At 35.2% G+C, this 19,550-nt stretch overlaps 5 protein-coding genes across 6 annotated transcripts; all 5 read left to right on the top strand.

The window, feature by feature from the left end:
- Positions 1-498: 498 nt before the first annotated feature.
- On the top strand, positions 499-1,776 carry LOC108823618 (uncharacterized). Its single transcript, XM_018596867.2, has 3 exons — positions 499-1,162; positions 1,252-1,371; positions 1,472-1,776. Exons 1-3 carry the CDS (start codon positions 605-607, stop codon positions 1,490-1,492), a joined length of 699 nt encoding a protein of 232 aa, XP_018452369.1. The 5' UTR covers positions 499-604; the 3' UTR covers positions 1,493-1,776.
- Positions 1,777-2,380: 604 nt separating this feature from the next.
- Positions 2,381-5,529, top strand: LOC108824524 (beta-arabinofuranosyltransferase RAY1). Its single transcript, XM_056994048.1, has 7 exons — positions 2,381-2,598; positions 2,677-2,718; positions 2,790-3,109; positions 3,197-3,452; positions 3,542-4,204; positions 4,295-4,541; positions 4,939-5,529. Exons 2-7 carry the CDS (start codon positions 2,704-2,706, stop codon positions 5,346-5,348), a joined length of 1,911 nt encoding a protein of 636 aa, XP_056850028.1. The 5' UTR covers positions 2,381-2,598; positions 2,677-2,703; the 3' UTR covers positions 5,349-5,529.
- Positions 5,530-6,732: 1,203 nt separating this feature from the next.
- LOC108826623 (uncharacterized) lies at positions 6,733-7,864 on the top strand. The gene is made up of 2 exons (XM_018600009.2): positions 6,733-6,936; positions 7,016-7,864. Exons 1-2 carry the CDS (start codon positions 6,810-6,812, stop codon positions 7,387-7,389), a joined length of 501 nt encoding a protein of 166 aa, XP_018455511.1. The 5' UTR covers positions 6,733-6,809; the 3' UTR covers positions 7,390-7,864.
- A 3,395-nt stretch (positions 7,865-11,259) lies between these two features.
- On the top strand, positions 11,260-13,820 carry LOC130500393 (zinc finger protein VAR3, chloroplastic-like). Its single transcript, XM_056995419.1, has 6 exons — positions 11,260-11,710; positions 12,277-12,394; positions 12,495-12,820; positions 12,892-13,026; positions 13,094-13,192; positions 13,275-13,820. The coding sequence occupies exons 1-6, from the start codon at positions 11,412-11,414 to the stop codon at positions 13,696-13,698; spliced, it is 1,401 nt and encodes a 466-aa protein (XP_056851399.1). The 5' UTR covers positions 11,260-11,411; the 3' UTR covers positions 13,699-13,820.
- A 1,638-nt stretch (positions 13,821-15,458) lies between these two features.
- Positions 15,459-17,205, top strand: LOC108824265 (probable peroxygenase 4). 2 transcript variants are annotated; one of them, XM_018597657.2, is made up of 6 exons: positions 15,459-15,603; positions 15,719-15,802; positions 16,030-16,115; positions 16,207-16,301; positions 16,639-16,764; positions 16,878-17,205. In XM_018597657.2, exons 1-6 carry the CDS (start codon positions 15,582-15,584, stop codon positions 17,023-17,025), a joined length of 561 nt encoding a protein of 186 aa, XP_018453159.2. In that variant the 5' UTR covers positions 15,459-15,581; the 3' UTR covers positions 17,026-17,205. The 2 variants fall into 2 exon arrangements, with proteins under 2 accessions (XP_018453159.2, XP_018453157.2); XM_018597655.2 differs by having other exon boundaries at positions 15,470-15,603; positions 15,704-15,802.
- Positions 17,206-19,550: the final 2,345 nt, after the last annotated feature.

Here is a 19,550-nt window from a genome sequence, read left to right as displayed (position 1 = left end):
CGTAAAATTGTCCAATTCTCGTTTAATTTTCGAGTTGACCGCTTTTTTTGTTTGTATAATATTAAAACACAATTAATTATTTTAAATTATTATTAATAGATTTTATGTAATTATTCATTATAAAATCATTAAAATTAGCTACTAAATCCAAAACAAACACATATATGCATTTAGAAAAATTTTCGTACGAAACACACTTGAATCTAAAAATTCGAGAAATAAAAAAAAAATAGTTTAGAATTATAAAAAATTGTATAATTATGTCTAAACATATTATAGATATATAAATTATATTTAAAATTAGGCTTTGTGTATTCTCCAAATTTTCCTTAATTTTTCGATAATCTGATAGGTCTTGGCGGCTAGCTTAGTTTTGAACAGGTAAAACACTGATAGAATTAACGAAGTCAAAAGCAGACAGTTAATGGGCCGAGCCAATTTGATTGTAATGGGCTTTAAACTAGAAAAGAAACCGAATGATTATCTTCTATGTCGCGTGCACGCTTAGTCATTTCACAGATAACCAATTCTCTGCGGTGGAAAGGAAGTGAAATCGAAATCGAAATCGAGATCAATCCAATCAAACCCTAGCGAGCGTACGAAGATGCCGAAGAAGATGGGAGTCAACAGCAAGGCGGAGGTCGCGAGATCCCGAAAGAACGCGGCGGAGGCGGAGCAGAAGGATCGGCAGACCCGGGAGAAGGAGGAGCAGTACTGGCGCGAGGCGGAGGGCCCCAAATCGAAGGCGGCGAAGAAGCGGGAGGAGGACGCTGAGAAGAAGGCCGAGACCGCGGCCAAGAAGGCGGAGGCGAGGCGTCTGGCGGAGCAGGAGGAGAGGGAGCTGGAAAAGGCCCTGAAGAAGCCGGACAAGAAGGTCAGCCGCGTCTCGGCCCCGGTCCCGAAGGTGACGGAGGCGGAGCTCGTCAGGAGGAGAGAGGAGGAGCAGGCGGCGCTGGCGAAGAAAGCGGAGGAGTCGAAGAAGAAACAGGCGAGGATGGCGGCGGAGGAGGAGTACGAGAAGATGGTGTTGGTGTCCAATACGAACAGGGATGATTCGGTCATCGATGCAAGGACCGTTGATGAGGCGCTCGCAAAGATGAGCGTCGGGGATAGTCTCCCCGTTGATCGACACCCGGAGAAAAGGCTCAAGGCTTCCTTTAAGGTTTATTATCCATAGGGATCCACGTGTGAATGTGATTAGTAGAGTCTATGTTGTTGCAACTGAGAATTGATTTGATTTGATGTGTATAGGCTTATGAAGAAGCTGAGATGCCAAGGCTGAAGGAGGAGAAGCCAGGTCTTACTCACACTCAGTACAAGGACTTGATTTGGAAGATGTGGAAGAAGTCTCCTGATAATCCTCTTAACCAGGTTAACTTAAATAACATATTCATACCAAAAAGTTAGCAAGATAGAATAGAATAGGGATTGTTGAAAACAATGGGGAAGCTGAACTATATGCGTTGAACAGGCTGCTGCTGCTGCTGAGTGAATTGCAAATCGTAAACAGAGCAAAGGGAAGGTCTCATAAGGGGGGAAGAGAGGATATGATGTCAAGTGTGAGACTTTTGTGTGAGGTGCTTATGGCATATTTTGCTTGACATTTGTTGCTTTGTGTAAAAACTATAATATGATATAAGTAGTAGGTAAATGGATAGTAGATACATCTTGAATACTGTCTTGTTACCTTTCTTCCAGTGTACAAGAGATAAGCAAGGTCTCTAGAATCTTGTTCACTCTTTGCGTTTATTGAGATGGAATTTGCGTCTAGAGAAATATGCTTTGTCTTCAGTTTAGGCCTTTTATTTCCCTGCCGTTTAGAAACAGCAGGTAGTTAACCGCAAGAAAACGCTCGTAGTTAAACGTTAACAGAAAAAAAAACTCGTCAGACCGAGAACCCAGCTAGCTGGATTGTCACTCACATGAAGAAAAGCTGCAACCCATATCAGCAGGAGGTAACTTTGTGCAGACAGGTACTTGGAACATGGTACATTCGAGCTCCTAGTCAAGCAATCTATGTGTGTTTCATTGTAACTTGAAACTCCAGGGTTCCTCATGTTGTGTTCCTCACGTGGATTAGACACTACGGAGTGATCCTTCTCCTTGCGTTTTTTCTCTCTAAGCAGGAAACGAGAGTTTTGTTAAAACTTGGAAACATTGATTAGGCTATTTAAACCCCTCCAGAACTTTTATTGTGTACCTTTCTTAGGCAAATATGTTGATTGTTTGCTTTAGAACGCTCGGTGGTCAAATCTGTGATAGGATCCTCGTGCTTTTTTTAGGTTCCATATTTTTCACAAAATATTTATAAAATAAGTTTATTTATATATAGTATTTGACTATTTGTTTTGAAGTAAACCAAACCACTCTATAATTGGAGTTGTGTCTGAAGTCAAAAACAGTGACATTGTGTCTGCATCTGCGTGCGAAGTCGTTAGGCGAATTTGCACAAAGTTTTAGAACCCTAAGTTTACTTTCTGATGGAGAAGAAGAAGACTGGAATTATTATAATAAAATATTAAAACACACATTTTTCTTGAAGATGACGAAAAGCGTTCACATGTCTTCTTCTTCTTCATTCTCCCGCTGGAGTTTTCGGTACTTCTCCATTCTCCATTGCCTTTTCCGTTAAAGTTCCATTCTTTTAGTTTCCCCCTTTTTTATTTTTCTTACTAGCACCCATTCTTTCCTCTTCGATTCTCAATGAAGAAGCTCAAGGTTCATTTCTCTCTCTCTCTCTAACATCTTAAGATCTTGTCTTCACTTGGTCTGAAATCTTTTTTTTACAGGGACTTGGAGGAGCTGGGCTGATATCTGTTTGGCTATCTGGGTTCCTCCTAATCGCTCTCTCCTTCTACGGCACTCTGCTTCTCTCCCCTTCTCTCAATAACCCTTCCTTTCACCAAGAGTCTTCCACTGCTCCAAGGATCACCATTTTCACCGCTCTCCACAGCTCCTCCTCTTCCTTTATTAGCCAAGCTATTCGCTCATGGCTAGCTTTGTCTTCCCAAGTCACAGTTGTTATATTCACTCAACACAACAACTACTCTTCCTCCTTCACCGACACTTTTGGCTCCCGTCTTCTTCTTGATTCCACCATCGATTTCACGTAAAAAAAAAAGCTCTCTTCTCTTTTCCCTATCAAATGATTGGTTCTCCTCCGTTAGCTGAATATTCTTGTCTCGATAACTGTTAGGTTTCTTGGTACTCCGTTCTTACACTCAATGCTGGCGAGAACCGAAGCTTATGTATCCGACGTATCTGTCCTAATAGATCCACACACTCTTCTTCTCCCAGATTTCATCTCTTCTTTAAACCACGCTCACGAACTTGATCGTGACTGGCTTCTTGTTTCTTCCTCGGTCAACATCCCTCGTTTCCCCTTCCACTGGGACGAAACAGGACGTTCCTGGCGTTATCAGGACAATGGCAAAAGAGTTAGATTCGGAGAGGTAATATAATGAAAGGAAGCCAAACTTTTATAATTGGTAAATTGATTCTCTGATCTGATCAAACAAACTCTCTGTTTCTACAAAAACAGTTGCAGAAGATGATAAGTCAATTAAATTCTAGTGGAGGAAACATGATTATGGCATGGAACAACAACGTTGATTCCCCTTTGCACTGTGGAGTGCTTCCACCTTTCTTGTACCAAAGAGGAACTCACAATCAATGGATCGTCAACGAGGCTATGTCATGTAAAAGAAGGTTTGTGTTTGACGCCTCTTCCACCGTGTCCAGCGTTCTCCTAGACAATGTCACAGAACCCAAAACAAGAAACTGGGAGTATATAGGCAACTCCCATCTCGGGAAGCTCTACGGGTCCTTGTCCAAGTCTTATGCCTTACCAAAGCTTCTGAAGTGTAACAAGCGTTACGTATTCGTTACTGCTTCGGATGGGTTAAACGTAGGCTTTAGGAGACGAGAGAAGATCTCAGCTTGTGTTAGCAGAAGTAAATCAAGAAGCTTGAAGTTGGATCCTGTGAAGAAAGATCAGGCACTGCCACCGTTGAAGTTTCCTTATGACCTTGAGTCTCTTCTCCCTTTAGTTGCGGACAAGAACAGAACCGTCGTTCTTTCAGTTGCTGGGTTTAGTTACAAGGACATGCTGATGAGTTGGGTCTGCAGGGCACGCCGCCTCGCGGTTCCGAACTTCTTGGTCTGTGCACTTGATGACGAAACTTACCAGTTTGCTATATTGCAGGTAACGGAAATAAGTAGTCTCTTTGCTTTACTCCTTGTTACTACATTTGAACAGAGGTTTGATAATTAGTTGGGGTCTTGTTGTGTTCAGGGTCTGCCAGTTTTCTTTGATCCATACGCACCAAAGAACATTAGCTTCAATGATTGTCACTTTGGTTCAAAGTGTTTCCAGAGAGTGACTAAAGTTAAGTCAAGAACAGTTTTGAAGATACTTAAGATGGGCTACAACGTTCTCTTGAGCGATGTGGATGTGTATTGGTTCAGAAACCCATTGCCTCTGCTTCACTCTTTTGGTCCTTCTGTTCTCGTTGCACAGTCTGATGAATACAACACAACAGGTTATATATGATTACATGAATCCAATGTTTAAAGAAACCGTTAGGTGGTAGTTAGACCTTTATAGAAGATTATTGATTAGGAGGACACACCTAAATAGTTTGTTTAGGTCCTATTGGATTGATGTTTTTGGGAATTTATTTCTTTCTTTTTAGATTTTCGGTTTTATGTTTTTATCGATATTATTAGATTTATTCTTTATTCGATTTATGGTTATTTATCGGATTTATGGTGTTCAGTTTGACTTTTGAAAAGTAATAAATAGAGATTTTAGAAGATTATTATTTATTATTTTATTTCGGAAAATCTGAATATTACTAAACTGAACTTAGAACACGACCAACCTTTGTCAAAAAAACTAATGAGTTGAGTTTGTTTTTTTTTTTTTGGTTTTTGCAGTACCAATAAACCGACCAAGACGGTTGAACTCAGGATTCTATTTCGCGCGTTCAGATGGACCAACCATAGCAGCAATGGAGAAAGTGGTTAAACATGCTGCGACCTCTGGTCTATCAGAGCAGCCTAGCTTCTACGATACACTGTGTGGGGAAGGTGGAGTCCACCGTTTAGGAGACGATAGATGCGTTGAGCCGGAGACGAACCTGACTGTTCATTTCTTGAACAGAGACTTGTTTCCTAACGGAGCTTACGGTGATCTATGGATGAAGGAAGATGTGAGAGCAGAGTGTGAGAAGAAGCATTGCTACGTTTTGCATAATAACTGGATCAGTGGGAGATTGAAGAAACTTGAACGCCAGATGATGAAAGGTCTGTGGGACTATGACGCATCCATGAGGATGTGTGTGTAGAGAGGCTAAAGATAAAAGAGTAAAGGTTATACAAAAAAAAATATACGTCATTTGAAGTCATCTTAGTTTTGAGTATAGTTATACGAAAAAATGTATTTATTTGTTGTATTGTTCTATGAAATAGTTTTAGGATATATGAACTTGTAAGCTGCAACTTATTTGAAATGAAACATTTATAGGATGTTGGTGTTTTTGCACACACTACGTTTATATGTTTTCATTTGTCAGCCTCTGATTGAGATTGAAGTTCTATATAAACTCCACAATGATATAATCGACGATTTTGATTATTGTTAAAAAAAATTGATTATGCATATTCATTCTTATAAAAGCAAATTGATTTGACCAATGTGCTTGCTCAGCCAAGATTTGGAGCCACTTAACTGCTAGTCTGCTAGGACATTATTTTTCCACGGACTGGACTTCTATTGTTCAGGTTTTGTCTAAGAACGACCCTGGACAGACACTACATGTTTTTTTGCTTCTTATGCATTTCAGATTACTAACCACTCTATTCGGAAGGAAAGAATTTGTCATAATCATGGTATACCTCTTTATCTGTCATCTCTCTGCACAAGATTATCGACAAAAACAATAGAAATCATCTCCTTTGGCTAGTTAACTCAACTCTCGCAAGAAGGAACATAGTATAAGATAGATGCTTGTAAATTTTTTAAACATCATTCTAGGTAGTTACACGTAAAGTAAAACAGAGCTTTTGATGAATACAATTTGGCATGTTCATTTAAAAAAAAAAGCAGATTATGTAAGTGCCTAGTAAAATATCTACACACTTGTGTTGTACTCAAGAATGTAAGTGCCTAGTAAAATATCTACTCACTAGTAAAATATCTACTTAAGAATTTTACGACATTAATGCAAATCTTCGAGGTCGTTGTGGCTTTTCAAGGGACCCGGGTTGCACAAGACAAGAGAACCTACACGACAATGGAAGATATCAAATAGCGTTTGCAAGAAGAAACGAAAGAAAAAATAAATCAAATTATTGTTTCTTAATGGAAAAGATATTGAATAAATATCTAAAACTTTTGCTGTAGCACTGAAAACGATATCTTTATGTGCGTCAAGACTTTCAAGTCCTTCCAACTCCACGTGTCGAACAAAATGGAATCTGATTGTTCTTTTATGGCTTCTTTGTACTATGAAGTTTTGCACCTTTTTCTTTTCTATTTCTTTTTCAAGATTCACAAGAATATCTCTAAAATACATAACGTCGGCCAAACTGTTTTTTTTTTTTAAATTAAAAATAATAATTCTAATAAATTTAGGGACACACACGCACTAAAAGAGAATATACCATATATATTTCCTCGGTTCACAGTTCACACACCTTTATATTTCATGAAAACACTCTCTATTGAATCTTATGTATTAGCTTGAACCAAAGCCATACACCACACTACTCTCTCCTCTGAGCTTGCCAAATAACCATAAATAGCAATGACCACCGTTAAATTCCTCTGTAGCTACGGCGGGAGAATCATCCCTCGTTATCCCGACAGCAAGCTACGTTACTACGGCGGCCATACACGTGTCCTCTCCGTACAACGCTCCATATCCTTTGCCGGTAAGCTTTTTTTTTTCTCTTCCCTTTTTTTCAAGTTCATTACTCTTTCGTAAGATTCTTATGGTCATTTTAAAAACAGAGCTGGCGATGAAACTCGGTGAGATATGCGGGACGAAGGTGATGAGTCTTCGTTGTCAGTTACCAACGGATGATCTCGACGCGCTTGTCACCGTATCCTCCGACGAGGATCTAAGCAACCTCATGGAGGAATATGATCTCGCTACTACGACGGCGTTTAAGATCCGTGTGTTCCTTTCTCCTCCGCTTTCAACCATTTCGTCTTCTTCCTCGGACTCATCTAACTCTCGCTCTCGCTCTCCTTCGTCTCCGTCGACTGTGAACCCGAAAACATGTCCGGTCTGTGCCGAGAGATCGCATCATCGCAACACAAACAAGGGATGCTACGTTCGAAGATGTCGGAGCCATGATCAGTTATATCTTATCCGATACTGATCACTAGAATACTTGAATTCTTAGGAGTTATATTATCTAACACCGTGAGGATCAGTTTCATATAAGCCAAAAGGGAACTCGAGAGTTTTCTATTTTAGTAATTTTATGACCAAAAGATCATGAAAATCACAAAACAGAATCGAGTTAGAAACACGATAATATAAGGTTGAAAAACGTTTTTTAAAATGGTTAAGTAAAAGATGAATTCAAGGAGTTATAAATAGTCCGTAATTAAGGTTATATATGAAACTAAAACGTAACAGACTATAGTTTTTTTTGTGTGGCAGCTTGGATCCATCTCTGGGGATATACATGTATCATTTAACTGATGTAATTAAGAGCTTTAATTTCACTTTTATTATTATACTAGATTTTGATCCGCGCTTTCAAAGCGCGGGATTTGTTTCTTTTGAAATTGTGGTCAAATTTTGTTAATTATAAGATTATGCATTTTTTATATACGATAATCTTTTTTTCAATTTTGTTGATTTTTTATGTATTTAAAAGATACTTATATGTTGGACTGGACATGATATGAAAAGATGTAATTATGATCATAGAAATTGTTTCATGAGATTAAAAATTTTCAAATTTTTATTCTTAATAATTAAATGTAATTTATTTTTATTAGTAATTTTTATTAAATGTAACCTATAAACTTTAAAAAGAGATCGTTTTTAATGGATAATGAAAAATACAAAATTATATTCTATACAAATGGGTCTCAGGGGTAAAAATGGGTTTGCATTTATTAAATAAACACGGTCTAATATCATAAAATATGATTTTATGACCGTTTTGTTTTCAGAAAAAAAAAAGAAAATAACGTTTTTTAGGTTTCTTGATATTTTCTTAAACTTTTTCGACGATTTCATTCATGGGATAAACCAAGATAAGACTCTGATAACGTAAGTTATATTACATTGTATTTTTATATGAACATATTATATATATTTAACTGTAAGTTAAAATTTGTATTGTCATTTTCATATAATATTAATTTTGAATCACTATGATTATAATCATATTATTCGTATGAGTCATATAACAACCAATTGTTTTTCAAATTGTAACATTAATTTGTATAAGCCTTATTTTTGTGATGTAGGAAAAATATATGGCTGTAGAAGTATATTCATACTATCTTTATTTTTATATTTAATTTTTATAACTACAACTGATACATTACAAAAAATATTCTACAAACTAAATTTACAGCACATATTTTAAAACTACAACACAACCAATCACCTCAATAGTTGTGTTGTTTGTACTCATAGTTTTAATTAAACGGAATGAAATTTATAGTTTTTGTATTGTTTATATCTCTTGATTTAATTAGTAGAGATGAATATTAAATTATACTCATTTTAATAATAAACTTCAACCAAAACTTATAAAATCTCTAATATTCAAAACAAAATCTTACAAAAATTTCATGTTTTATTTTATCTTTTAAGAATAAAAGTAACTGAATTTTGGGTAATCTGAATTTTGTATAGTATTAGTTAGATTATTTTCTGAATTTTTAAAGTAATTATTTTATTTTATTCTACTTTTATAAATTTAAAATATTATAAAAATTACTTAATTTTATTTTAAAACTTAAAATAAAATTTTATTTTTTTAAAAAGTCGTTTGAAACTTATTTAATATTTTGACTAAAATTAGTATAGTTTAGGTATTAAAATGAGCACAATTTTAATTCGGTTACACCATTTAAGACAAATCGTATATATAATTAATGTTTATATTTTATTGAAAGATTTTGCTTGATGAATATGACATATGCCTAATATTAAAAAAAAATGGTAAACCATTCCCCGGAGAGAGAATGTGAAAGCTCCAATGGCTACGCGTTGTGGAAATCTGGTGTGGTGCAGAATTCAAACTCGGGTCCCTTGGGAATCCACGGAACGCCTTCACCACCCGACCACAGACTATGCCTAATATTATGTCTGCATTTAGTGATGATGTTAGATTTAGTTACTATATTTTAGGAGATTCATATAAATTTTACTTTCTAAAATCTGTTATATAAATTGTTTAGTATTTGACTATTTAATGATTTTTCTTGGTGGATAAGATTTTTCATATGACAATATCTAAAATTTCAACAAACTATGTCAGTTTTTTTGGTTAAATTATATAATATGGATGTTTCTTATAACAACCTTTTTAAAAAAATGGAACATTAATTTGTATAAGCATAATATCAAACTTAGGGTTTATATATATGTTAGGGTTTAGGGTTTGTGTAGCTCAAAAATATACATTCTCGGTTTAGGGTATGAACCATAAATTTTAAGGTGTAAAGTGAATTATAAATAAATATTTACGGTTAGGGTTTATGTAGTTCAAAGTTCAAACATATACATTCTCGGTTCATAAATTTTAGGGTGTAAAGTGAATTTTAAATAATCAATATTTAAGGTATGGAGTACTTTGAACTTTTTTTATACTGTTTCAATGTAATTAGTTAGTGTTATTAAATTTAATTGGCTTGGAAAAAAGTGACAGAAATGGAAATATATATTAAATACTGCTGTAATGCTATCGGTTGATATTGAAGATGAATCACGATGATTTATAGTTATTGCTGGCATTTTCTATTTTATTTTTTTAAAGAAAAAAAAGTAGTGACATTGTCTTGTAAATAACTCAAAAAATCAATGGCAAAAAGCTATTAGGTATTTTACTTTATACTAAAAAGCTATTAGGTATTTTACTTTAATAGTATAGATATCACTGAAAAGATGGGTTACACAAAAAGTTATATTGGTCCGACAATATTAACACAGATGCTTTTTAAGACGTTAATATTCAAATTTTGGCCATACAAGACATCCAAGAAGCAAGGTTCAGATATTGAGTACACCACTTTGCAACAGTCTTTTCCTAGCCATCTGAAATCATTTGCCGCCGCTAATTTCAACGAATCATGACATCCCGGTTCTTTGTCGATGGCCGAACAATACTTCATCTTAGCAGCTACTTCCGATTGTTGGAACACCAATGCCGTGAGGATTAGGGCTAACAAGAAAAAGATCGATTTAGATGGGTTAGTATTCATTTTTGGAGGGTTAAATAATGACTAGCTAGTATAAAGAGGACTAGCTAGTATCAGGAGTTCAGATCTTTTGTTTCGGTGAATAAATGAAAATGGTTTACTTTATATATAGAAGATAGATGAAAATAGTATGGCTATAAAAAGAATTCAATGATAACCATTGACTTATTGACTGCTGAAGATAGGGATGTAAAAAAGAAGATACCCATTGACTATAGAAGAAACTGATAAAAAGACATCCCTCATTTTACGGTAATCTTCTCATTTTTCCCCGATTGTTAAACATATAAAGGAACACCAGTTAAGAACTAATAATCTAGAATAGAGGGAAAAGAACAGAGAGAAAGGGAGTTATGATCTATGAACCAATAAACTCTATTCCTAACAATCAAAACTATTATTGAGAAGAAAAAATTAGAAGTCAAGTAAAAACAGAATCTGCTATATATGACTGTATCAACGATATCAACGTGGTGCATGAATTGGCCCCCACATTATTTTTGAACATCTTTTTTTTTTGAGAGAAGCATATTCTTAACTAGGATTTTCAAAATTCGTTTCTTCGTGTTAGTACACATGTTCGGTGATGAAATACATTTCGTTTCCAAGTAACATATATAGTAGAACCAATGTGGGAGCATTAATTTCAGCAGAATAGAAAATGTATATTGAAATTTATCACTTTTTTTTTTTTTTTTGATCAATTGAAATTTATCACTTTTATTATAAAGATTAACACTGAAAATGGGTTATGTACTTGGTCCGACCGTATATAACACAAATGTTTTTGAAGCAAGCATCAGGTTGTACTTGTATTACTTTGTAGCAATCTTTTCTTAGCCATGTGTAATTTTTTTTCTGCGCTAATTTAACAGTTTCTTGCTCAAAGAGGAAGAGTGAGATTTTTTACAACAATACTCTCATTGTATGTACCCGCCAAAACTCTTTGATAATGAGATTCTTTCACTACCACCACGGCGGCTACATCCGTCGAACCATTCTCTACCCGAAGCCAGTCAAGTCCGTTGTCGCGCATATCCACGATCTAGCTAAAACCCAAAACCCCGAGATCGCCACCAGATCACGTTTGGTTGATGATCCAAGCTCTCACCCATGGCCCGAATGGCTAGATTTGATGGGGATGCTGGTGAAGAAAGGTTACTTTGGAGAAAGCGTGACGTGTCCCAAGGAATCGAATCATATTCGTACTGCTTGTCTCGATTTCGCCCGCCATCGATTCACTCTCGTGAGGTAAACGTCGATTGATTTTAAGAAAAAAAACGATCCTTTTGATTTGATTCTATGTGGGTTTCTCTGCTTATCGTGAATGAGCTTGATTTCTGGATCGTTTGGTGCTTTGAACTGTTTAAGTGAGTGAAGAATCCAATCTGCACACAAGGTGTTCGACGAAATGGAAAATACTGATTGGTCTCTCAAGTGCTGTAATTTGATTCAAATTCCGAGGCTTTTGGTTTTATTCTATATGGGTTTATCTGCATGTAGTGAGTGACTATGATTTTTGAATCATTTGTTCCATTAGATTGTTCAAATGAGTGAAGAATCCAATCTGCACACAAGGTGTTCGAAGAAATGCAGACGATACATAGAATATACTGATCGGTCTCTCAAGTGTTGTAATTGGTTCAAATTCTGAGGCTTTTGATTTGATTCTATGTGGGTTTCTCTGCATCTCGTAAAGACTTTGTTTACTTGATCATTCCTTCCATTAAATTGTTTTGAGCGAGTGAAGAATCCAGTCTGCACATAAGGTGTTCGTGATCAGTCTCTCAAGTGTTGCATTTTTATTTATTTTACAGATACTTGTCGAAGAAAGATATGAAAGTGATTGCTGGGTGTGGATGTCCCAGCATTGACAGGAAGGTTGTGAACTCAGGGAAGCGTCTAAGAGCTTATGTGGGCATTGATGAAGTAAATGTATGTATTCTTCTACTTATGGCGTTAGCTCTTTCTTTTTTCCTGAGGTTACTCGTGCTTGGAACTTACTTCACCAATCTTGGAACAATTTACTTAGTAGGTGTGTGGCTCTTGCAACTTGAGAGGGAAATGTGAAAGGGCGTATGCGCAAGCACGAGAAGAGGAAGGTACTCGAACTATAGATGTCATGCGTATACTGCTAACTTATGGGCTTGATTCTGTTTCTCCTACTGTGGTGAACCGTGCTTGTCAAACCAAGTTTGTTGAAGATTCTGTGAGGAAGTTGCTGAGAGAAAGCGTGGAGTACAGCTTACAGGACGTTGAGCCTGCTGAGACTGTGGCATCTCGAGATGAGCTCCAGACAAGTTCACCGGAGAATGGTGAGAGAGACACGCGGAAAAGGCCAGGGGATTGGCACTGTACAGAGTAAGTGGTCGTTATACATTGATTGTTAATGTTTCTACTCTCTTTTGTTATGAACTATTCTTGTTTGGCAGATGCAAGTTCCTAAACTTTGCGAAAAACATAAGATGCTTGCGGTGTGATGTATTTTCTGAGGAGAGGCTGAAACAGTTGAAGCAAGAACAGAAAGATCATCTCCCACTGAAGAAAGGAGATTGGATATGCCAAACGTGAGTGCATCTTTTACAGTGTCTTGATCTGATTAAAAGACACTGAACATCCATTCTGTTGCCGCAGATGCAATTTCCTGAACTTTGCCAAGAACACGAGTTGCTTAAGGTGCAAAGACAAGCCTTCAATGCGTCAAATCAATCCGGGAGAGTGGGAATGCGAGTCGTGAGTCATTATCATCATCCATTTTGTACTAAACCTAGCATTCCCTTGTTGGATACTGATATCATTTTTTGCACATCATCAGGTGCTATTACATCAATTTTAGAAGAAACTCTGTTTGTTTGAAGTGTGATCACAAGAGACAAAAGGCTCCAAACGTCACACCGGATTCAAAGAGTGTTGGTGATCATCACAGAAGAGTTTCAAAGACGTGGAATTTTGTAGAAGAAGAGGACGATGAAGAAGAAGAAGAAGAAGAAGATGTCGTGATGGGATTTCCAGTGGATGGAGGGAGAAGTAGTGTCTCGAGGAGTGCGGAAAAGAGAGAGCAATGGAAGTTGGAGATGACACAGAGGATGAGAAGCAATGGGCATAAAAAGAAAAAAAATGTTGATGATGATGACGAGAGAGAGTCGAGAAGATGTTATGATCGGAGAAAGATTGAGCTTCTTGGTAATTGTAGTGATGATGGAGAGATGGATGATTGGTTTGCTCCAACTTTAAGATAATCTGTTTTTTTTTTCTCTCTTCGGCTGGTTTGGATTTGGACATTTTTGTAGTGAAAACCTGTAGTGTTGGACGCAAATTGGTTAACTAAAATATTTGAAAAAGACTAAGTAATGTCAAATTTAAGATAATCATTTAGTTTATTTTCTATGATCTAAACTTCTCATTGGTCTTGTAATAGTTTCCAATAAATAAATTTGTAAATATTTAATAGAAATTGATTTGACTATTTATGTAGGTAAATTGTTTACCTTTCGAATCACTTGTCCAGGAAAAAAAAGATTGTCAAAACAATTTTAGTTGAGCAGAAGTTGAGGAAATGGATAATTAACCTATTAGAAAATGATTCATGATACTTTGTGAATAATATTTTGTGAGTAATGTTGAGACACATGAAAATATTATATGGAAAATATTATATGGTGATTACATGATTAATAGACAAGTCTTTCAAATCTCTAGAAAATTAATATACCGTCGGTCAAACAGAATGGATTTCAAAAACCGAATGAGTAAATATAGAAAATCCATTAACCATAAACGGTCGAACATTACAAAAATATTTGAAAAATGTACAAAAATCTAAACTCACCTAACTCACATTAAATTACAGTTTCTTATGCAATTTTCAGCTTAATAATTCATCTGCCCACCAATGGATTTGTTGATAAATGAAACCTTATGATATGATTTTCTTACAATTTTTTCGAAAAGAGTTAAATAGGGTTTTGGATTATAATATAAAAGGGAATGCTTCTGATAGTTTGTAGAAGCAACAATCTTTATCTACACCAAGTGTGAATGCGGAGGGGTTGTAGCTTTGTCATCACAACTTGTGTTTTGGCTTTGGACAAGACAAAAAGGTGCAAAAGCAAAAGGAATCTGTTGCACTCGGCTTTACGCAATGACCTTTTAATTATTGCCCTTTTCCATCCAATGCGTTTTGATACTGTTTCTTCAGTCTCAAACTGTTATACGCTTTTTTTGTTACAAAATTTCTAACTTTCATTTCATCAAAACATGCATATTATTTACAAAATTAAGATATTAACTGTTCTGCAAATTCGATTAGTGGATATATTAACATTAATCATAAACTATCACTTTCGTACAGAACATACATCTAAACCCAAATACGAAAAATGCCTAACTAGTTGAACTTATTATGCTATAATTCATATGCTAAATGAGATAAGCCTATTACAAATAACAGTTATCAATCTAACCATCCGCCAACATAAATTAATCGATTCAAATAATAAAAGCAGAATAGCAACATTTTGCTAGTTTTCACTAATAGATTGGTACCATCGAATACTAACGTTGTCGTATTATAACTAAAATATGTACAAAAGAGTGACAAACAAAGGAGGGTTAGGTTTTGGTAGCTGCATACTTTGCTTGTCTGCACACAAACGCGGAGCTGGGTCATCCATTTTGGTCAAGAACTCAACAGTTTAAGTATATACACCTGTGACCTGTGCAATTTCCCTACATTATATATCCAAATAATAAAATGGTGTTGACCAGGAAAAGGAAGGTAAATAAAAACGGAATGTGGTCGACAAAAAAATAAAAATAAAAACGGAATGTGCTAGATAGGGGGGCCATATGGCTGTATCAGCGACAGCGACGTGGTGCGTGAATCAGACTAATAATAAATGCCTGACGCTTCCGTGGTGCGTGAATGAGACTTATTTTCTCGTTTTCGTATACAAAAACATTGTAAGAAATACAGATCGAAATCGAATATTTTGATTACATTATTATTATCATTTTATTAAAGATTAAAGAAGCGAGTGTTGTTGTCTCCATTCTCTTTTTCACCATTTTCTGTTACCTCTCTCTTTCTCTCTCTCAACCAATTCATTTTTGTGTTCATATAATGGCTTCCTCTGAATCCACTGGTACTCTTTATTAGATTCTCTATTTCATATTAGTAAATTATGCATCTCTACCATCATAACATCGATCTTTAAACGTTTTATTGGGTTGCATTCTTAAAAGTGAAATTTGTGCCAGAAGAAGATAATTTCTTGCAGAGACATGTCGCCTTCTTCGACAGGAACAAAGATGGTATCGTTTATCCTTCAGAGACATTTCAAGGTACTACTGTCTTCTTGAAAAGAAAACTCTTCAGTTCATACCAAAATGTCTTAATCAATCTTATGTAATATCTTAGGAATAGATTTGTTTTCTAGATCTTTTGTTTTGCTGCATATGTGTTTGTGAGGCTCTTATGGTCTGATGACTCTCATCTTAGTAATCTGTAAGATTTTCGATATTTTCTATACTAACTTTACTGTCTTCGGAACACGACAAAACAAGAACAGGGTTTAGAGCAATAGGATGTGGATATCTCTTGTCGGCATTCGCTTCTTTGTTCATCAACATGGGTCTTAGCAGCAAAACTCGTCCGGTAAATTAAAGATCATTAAGTTCCTAATGCTAAATGATCTCATTCTTAATTACAAAAAAAGGAATCAGCGATATGTGTTCTTGATTTGCAGGGAAAAGGTTTCTCGCTCTCTTTTCCGATAGAGATTAAGAATATCCACCTTGCTAAACATGGTAGCGATTCAGGCGTTTACGACAAGGATGGGAGGTAAATTACAGAGTTTTTTGGTAAAATTACAGAGTTTTATGATTTAGTATATATTTCTTACATTTTCAAAAGACAATTATGTTTTAAAAAGTATTTAAAATAATATTTGAAGTTGTTAATGTCTATTTAGTGATTTATAATTATATTTTGTAAACTACAAATTAAATCTACTGACTTAATAGTTATCTAAAATTACTGAAATAATTAATCATAAAATGATTTAACTGAAAATAATTTTATTTGTTTTTGACATACGTAAAAAAAGCTGAAAATATTATTTTAAATAGAAATATAAATTTTATTCATTTTGTTTGTTTTTTATTTTATATTCATGGAGGTTTGTGGAATCGAAGTTCGAGGAGATATTTGCGAAGCATTCACATACACATCCCGATGCTTTGACGGGCAAAGAACTCCAAGAACTCCTCGACTCAAACAAAGAAGCTAATGATCGTAAAGGAGCGTAAGTATCCCAACCGGTTTGGTTTAGTTCGGTTTTTATTTTGATTTCTTAAACGATGTTACTATGGATCCGATTCTGAATGGTTATTATATGTGAATTGAATAAATTTGCAGGATTGCTGCCTATACGGAGTGGAAAATCTTGCAATATTTATGCAAAGACAAGAACGGTTTGTTGCACAAAGAAACAGTGAGAGCTGTCTACGATGGTTCTCTTTTTGAGAAACTCGAGAAACAAACAGCCTCTAAGAAACATCCATGAAACACACCATTTTAAAACAAACTTGCACGCCTGTGAATCTGTTTATTTATAAAACTTTGTACAAGTGAATTATGCTGTGAAGATTGCAATGTGTTTGATTCTTTAAAAATTTATAGTTTTCTGTGTGTATTTGATTGAATATATACGTCAAATTAAAGAATCATATTTCAATTTTTCACAGATTGATTTTCGTCAGGAAAAGTGTACAATTTGTTTGTAAAATATATATTATTCTTCTGAACTATTAAAACAGAAATACATATTAGAATTAATCCTAATTTTTTTTTAATATTTACCATCTCATGCCACTGGCAATAATAATGCTCCTTTATCGATCATTAAATTGATTTTCCACATTTCCTAATTTACATTCAGAAAAATGCTCATTCCCTATTTTTTTGACAACAATAATCTACTCTACGAAATCGTTTCAGCCGGTTTAGGGAACCAAACCGGTGGAGTTGAATCAACATACAACATAGCTGAAAGAGAACTCCTCGCACTGCATGCAATTTTGTCCGCCAAGATATTTTGTACTTTTGGAATATGTCTAATTCGGAAGTTAGAGAAGAAAGTCTTACTGCGGATGAATTTTTTCATATGTGTAAAAAACGCTGGTCATTCTTCAAGTGTCTTCACTATCTTCACCAATTGAAAACAATTCGTCGCAAAAACTACTTCTGAAAATTGAAGGGTCTTCATACACTCCATTGCCCAAATTAATGCTTCACACTTAGCATGCAGAGGCGACATACTTCGCCGAAGATTCATCGTCCCCATCATGACATCTGTCGATCCATTTTCTCTACAAAATCGTCTTTGCCCCATAAAATTATCCTCTTCTTTCCATGATCCATCGATGTAACAAATTCTTGTATTTTCAATAGAAAAGGAATCCAGAGCCTGTTGATCATTCCCACGATACAAGTTCTCAGCTGATCCGTTTATTGTTAGTTGAGCCTCCATCCATATCGTACCTTCCACATCTACCCGTCGAAGTATCTCCTGAGGGTTAGCATCTTTGTTCGAGTAAATTTTATCATTCATTGCCTCCCAAATATACCATAGTATCTAAGGAAAATACCTAAAATCCTTCTCCGTTGTCTCTGTTTTTCTAGATAATGAAGATTTTATAATGCTAATTCACTACAAGAAAACACGCTATATTCCGACGGACGTTCCGACGGAGATAAAGGTCGTCGGACGTTATTGACGTTTTTCCGATGACATACGGACGAAAATAAAAAATACAACATCGTCGGAATTTTGTCGGAATACGAAATATAGTTCGTCGGAATATACCGACGAAGTTCCGACGACTTTCCGATAATATATATTACCGTTGTGGTCGTCGGAATTTCATCAGTATCTACCGACGAATTTCCGACGACATTCCGATTAATTATATAACAGTTGTAGTCGTCGGAATTTCATCGGTATGTACCTCAGTATATTCCGAGGAATTTCCGAGGACGTATGTTTTTAACAATTTTCATATAAAACAATATATAGATTTGGATACCGAAACTATAAAAATAAGACATATTAAGTGTTTAGTATAGTATTAGATCACAACCGTTCAAATTTAACAACTTATTAAAATATTTATGTATGTATTTCATTGTTTTCATAACATCTCATCTTAACACTTGTATACTTATACAATCAAATTCATCTATAATCTTACACTACAAAAACGTTTTTGTGTAAAATCGTGTTATGAAAATCTTTTTATAGTTAAATCATTATGCAAATACTATATATATTATCAAAGATGTGGATTTTACATTAAAAACTTGTGTTCAACCTATAAACACTAAATCGTCGGAATTCCGTAGGAATAATTCGTCAGTATTTCGTCAGAATTTTTCGAGGAATGTGTTCGTCGGTATTTCGTCGGAATTTTCCGATGACAGAATATCCATCGGAAACTAGTGTTTCCGATGAACTCCGTTCTCGGAAAATGTTGTCGAAGTGTCGTCGGAAGTTCGTGAGAATGTTGTTTCTCGGTGTTCGCCAAAATGTCGTCGGATATACTAACGAAATTCCAACGAATTTATTTTTTCCGACGAAATGATACCGACGACCACTTTCGTCAAAAATTTGTCACAATATGTCGATTCCGATGAATTTCTGACGATTTTGTCCGTCAGTATTCGCCTGTTTTCTTGTAGTGTTCCACTAATCTAGGCTATAAAAATTTAGTAAACTAAATATTAAAAAATTAGAATGATTCCTATATACCATGAAAGATATTTTAGAATACATTATTTCAAATTTAGAATGTGGTTTGAAAATTTTAAACTAAAACGAAGAGTACAAACTTCAGTATATAGAGGATATTATTTTAGAAGGGGTTATCCCACGGATTTTGGAAATTTTTTTAAAATATGAAAATCTGGTTTTAGTGTATAGTTTCATAGAGCACTAGCATAAGATGATGGTCAAAGAGTTTAGAAACTCTATTGTCTCCATTTCTCTAGATAATGAAGATTTTATAATGCTAATTCCACTAATCTAGGCAG

This window comes from Raphanus sativus, chromosome 9 (assembly GCF_000801105.2).
Source record: "Raphanus sativus cultivar WK10039 chromosome 9, ASM80110v3, whole genome shotgun sequence".
Lineage (NCBI taxonomy): Eukaryota > Viridiplantae > Streptophyta > Magnoliopsida > Brassicales > Brassicaceae > Raphanus > Raphanus sativus.
Note: the sequence above shows the minus strand (reverse complement) of the source record. Positions and strands in the feature narration are given on the sequence as shown.